The sequence below is a fragment of the Hakea prostrata genome, chromosome 6 (genome assembly GCF_041222555.1).
Source record: "Hakea prostrata isolate BN-2017 chromosome 6, UWA_Hpros_2, whole genome shotgun sequence".
Taxonomy (NCBI): domain Eukaryota; kingdom Viridiplantae; phylum Streptophyta; class Magnoliopsida; order Proteales; family Proteaceae; genus Hakea; species Hakea prostrata.
Genome location: NC_142605.1, coordinates 31776479 through 31780571, shown reverse-complemented (window position 1 = coordinate 31780571; position 4093 = coordinate 31776479). Strand labels below are relative to the sequence as shown.

At 38.8% G+C, this 4093-nt stretch overlaps 1 protein-coding gene across 1 annotated transcript; it reads left to right on the top strand.

Moving 5' to 3' along the window:
- Positions 1–328: 328 nt before the first annotated feature.
- Positions 329–2731, top strand: LOC149013390 (transcription termination factor MTERF15, mitochondrial-like). Its single transcript, XM_089159161.1, has one exon. The coding sequence runs from the start codon at positions 437–439 to the stop codon at positions 1811–1813; it is 1377 nt and encodes a 458-aa protein (XP_089015287.1). The 5' UTR covers positions 329–436; the 3' UTR covers positions 1814–2731.
- The last annotated feature ends 1362 nt before the right edge of the window (positions 2732–4093 follow it).

The window sequence follows — 4093 nt, the reverse complement described above, 5'->3', positions numbered from 1 at the left end:
TTCCATCAACTATGGAAATTTGTTTTCAGAAGTCATTTGCAAGTTTTTCTTTGAAAAGGTTGTCCTCTTCAATATCAAAGAAATCCAATTCTTCCAGTTTTTCTTTAGCAACTGAATCATAGAGAGACAATGAATCTTTTTTGCTAATATTCTTCTTTTTCAAAATGTAGGTTCAAATGATCCTTGTAGAAACATGTTTCCATCAAGTACCTTACCAAAAAAATAAACAAAACAACAATTATCAAGGCGATTTAATTTGAAGTAAATTTTAATTATTAATAATGTTTAGGCACCTCAAAATCATGAGAAATTCTAAACATAAGCCAACAACTGGTATTCTACGGACCTCTGCTTAACCTCGACAGTTTGATGTCGCTTCCAACCTTTTGGGGTCTTTGCAGACTATCGGATTCAAAAAAGTTCTGAGCTTTAGAGAATGGCGATTAGGACTCTGAACAGATTATACGGTGGCTTTCTTCCATTCCGATCGAGTTTCAGGAGCATTTCGGCTTACACATATCAGCAAAGTTCTTTCTCACGTACTCTTGAAAATTCGGTCAAAGTGGGTCCAGAATTCTCACAAGGTTCTCAGTACAGACAACTGATTTCACTAGCCAATCTATTGCAAAGGTATGGCTTTCCAGCATCGGAGCTGCATGGATTCCTCGGCAAAAATCGATTTCTTCTGAACTTCAGTTTGTCAGATGTGGAGAAGTCCCTGGGTATTCTCCTATCGTTTAGGTTATCTCAAAATCACCTTGTATCGATTATATCTACCTGTCCTGCTATTCTGGAACTAGAGTTTTTAAGGAAATGGGAGGTTTGGTTTTCGGATTTGGAGTTTTCAATATCTCAGTTGGCGATTCGAAACGTTCTTGAGCACTCAATGAGGTTTCAGTTAGCGACAGTTGATCTGCGCAGCAGTTTACAAGTTATGAAGGCTATGGGTTTCCGTGATGAGACCATAAGTAGGGTTTTGGAGGATATTCCCAGAGTGATTGTAATGAATGAATGTGAGTTTAGGCAGAGAATTGACTTCCTTGAGGAAATTGGGATTAGGAGGGATGAACTTGATAGGATCTGCCATTCATTTCCAGGACTTTTAGGATTTTCTGTCGAGGGTAGATTAATCCCTCTGTTTAGGGAGTTTAAAGACTTGGGTTTTAGGATGGATGAGATAAGAAGGGAGGTCATAAGAGACCCTCAAATTCTCAATGTGGAATTTGGAGAGCTTTCTCGATGTCTTGAACTGCTCCGGACTTTGAAATGTAGGTTACCGATTATGGAGAAAATTCAGACTAAGGGTATTTTCAGAGCTTGCATTGAAGTAAAATTGAGAGTGGATTGCCTATGCCAACATGGATTGATCCGTAGAGATGCTATTAAGGTTTTGCAGAGAGAGCCCAGGTCAATCACTTATGAATTAGAGGACATTGAGAAGAAGATAAAATTTCTAAGAGAAAGGATTGGATTTAGTCCATGTTGCTTGACTGAAGTCCCACAATACTTGGGTGTCAATTTTGAGAAGCAGATAGTTCCTCGCTACAGTGTAATTGAGTATCTGAGATCAATTGGTGGGCTTGGTAGAGAGGTGGGGTTGGAAACTCTGATAAAGTCCAGTAGACGTAGGTTCTATGACTTGTATGTCAAGCCATACCCTGAGTGTGAAAAGATTTATGGCAGATTCTCAGCTGAGACTGAAGTTAAAATCAGACATCCCGTTGGACTATGGAAGTTGTTCAAGCCACAGAGCTACACGAACTCAAAAGAAGATCTGAGAAACATCAAGTGGTTCATGGAGTCATTGGTTTGATGCTGGCAAATCTGTGGAGATCAAAAGGCATCTTGGCCAATTTGGATCCAATTTCTGAACCCACAATGAAATCACAAAAGATGAAACTTTGATGGATTGGGATACTTTTCTGGTCATATTCCATCCAGAGAAGGTTTGCAGGTTAAAATCAGGAAGTGAGAATTGAGATGGATAATGGCTTCTATACTTCACTTGGGAATTCTGTTCAGACAGTTGCTTCAAGAATCAAGGATGTCTTTCTATTGATTATACAAGTTGGAAGTCAATAAAGATCAAAAGTTTGTGGATTAAACTTTTGAGCAATTGAAATTTAGGAGGTGTTGGCTAAGCTGGTGGATGAGGACTTGGATGCACCCAAGGACAGAAAAGACCAGGATTTTTGGTGATGTAGAAATGCAGGTGAGTTTCTGAGCCACTACACTTTGCTGTTACACTGCGCCGTGTTTGATTAGCTAGAGAAAAGGAGAATATCAGACAAACCTTCTGCATCCTGGACCAACGTATAATGTAGTGTCTAGATAGCCAAAGCTTTTTAACTATTATGAATGCTTTATGTGCAGTTGATTCTCCAAAAAGGCACAACTTAGTTTCGATGTCGGAATTATATTCCTCAATTCCTGCACAGAGACAAACTGAGCCTGTATTTTTGAGTCTTATGTATTTCAATATATTAATTGGATTTTCCGTGAACTCCTATGATTGTTTCTTAAGGCACTAAATATCAAATCAGTAATGCTCCAAGCTCAAATTTTCATGGCTGAGAATCCATAAATTCTTAGTCAGCATCTGTATTAAATGTATATGTACATTAGTTAGTGAAGTTATCTGTGGTTGCAAATAATTGTAAGCTATGTGCATACTTAGGTGGCTCTTCTATTCTCATTTTTATAGGCATTCTGATAGATACTCCCATTGGGAATCCCAACGTTCCAATTTTTACTTCTGAACATGGCTATTTTGCTCTCGCTAAAACCAATTATGTTTCTACTTTTCCTAGACAGATGAGGGATATTACGTTTATATTTCTTGTGAATCTTGTGATTTGCTGGGCTTCAGCTGGCTGCCTTAGCAGAGTCCCTGTCAGTAACCCAAATCTATGGTACTCTACTGAGGCACAAGGCTCATTCCCTTAGTCAAGTAGACTACTACTAGGTCCTCACCAAAGTCCAGCTTTCAACTGATGTGCTTTCTAATTCTTTGAGGATGATTATTGATGAAATATAAATAAACTTGCAAAAGGACTTTCCCGTGGATGATGGTGCTGCCAACACTATTTCTGAAAATGCTTCATATAATCCACCAAAAAGCAGAATGCTTGGATCAACTAATGGTTGGTTTTGAGATTCAGGATCCTAGCCTTCCTTTGCCATCTTTTGTCTCATTACCACAGTCAGCAGCAGACAATCCAGTTTCTTTGGCTGTTGATATTCTCCTCAGCATTAAGGCGTAGGCAGCGTTACTCCTGTAGGTATCTTTGACTCATCTTTCTGGCCTCTTCACCTGGACTGGGATGAAGCATGGAGGTTACAGTGCATTACCGGATAATCTCCAGATGCAAGAGACTACTTCTCCTAATGGAGTTTGGTCAACCAGACCAAATATTCTGGCACTCCTTTATCTATTGCTTAATCAAACACTGCTGCTTTATCTTCTTTGATTTAACGAGTTCACCCCAGGCTATGTTGTTGGGAAGTCCAATTTTGTCATAAGCTGGTAGAACAATCCTCATAAAATCTGTTTTTGCAATCCATTCCTACATATGTGATGTCATGTTTTCTTTTTGGATACTACTCATAGAAAACTTGATTCTATTTACTCTGCATTTTGGAAAGGCAGATGTTAGAATTCACAACATGTAACCAGCCTAAGGAGTGAGAAAGGAGAAAGAATTGGAGAAGAAGAAGAAGAGAAGAAGAGAGTTTCCTGCAAGCCAAAGCAGAAGGCTTGCACCTGGGTTCTTTCTCCTAATCGCAGGTTATGTTTTTATATAGATTTAAATGCAATTGCAATACCAATTCCACCCCTGATTAATGAACGGCATTAAAGAAAGACTTCAGAAAAATAACCTTAGGACTAAACCTAAGTTTCCAGATCTGGAAATATCCTAGATCTGGTGACGTTCAACCTTCCAAATATAGAAAGTAACTACTCATAGAAAACTAGATTCTATTTATGCTGCATTTTGGAAAGGCAGATGTTAGAATTCAGGACATGTAACCAGCCTATGGAGTGAGAAAGGAGAAAGAATTGGAGAAGAAGAGAGTTTCCTGCAAGCCAAAG

Excerpts from the sequence above, each read along its gene's own strand:
- LOC149013390 (XM_089159161.1), top strand. The coding sequence starts at position 437 with ATGGCGATTAGGACTCTGAACAGATTATACGGTGGCTTTCTTCCATTC.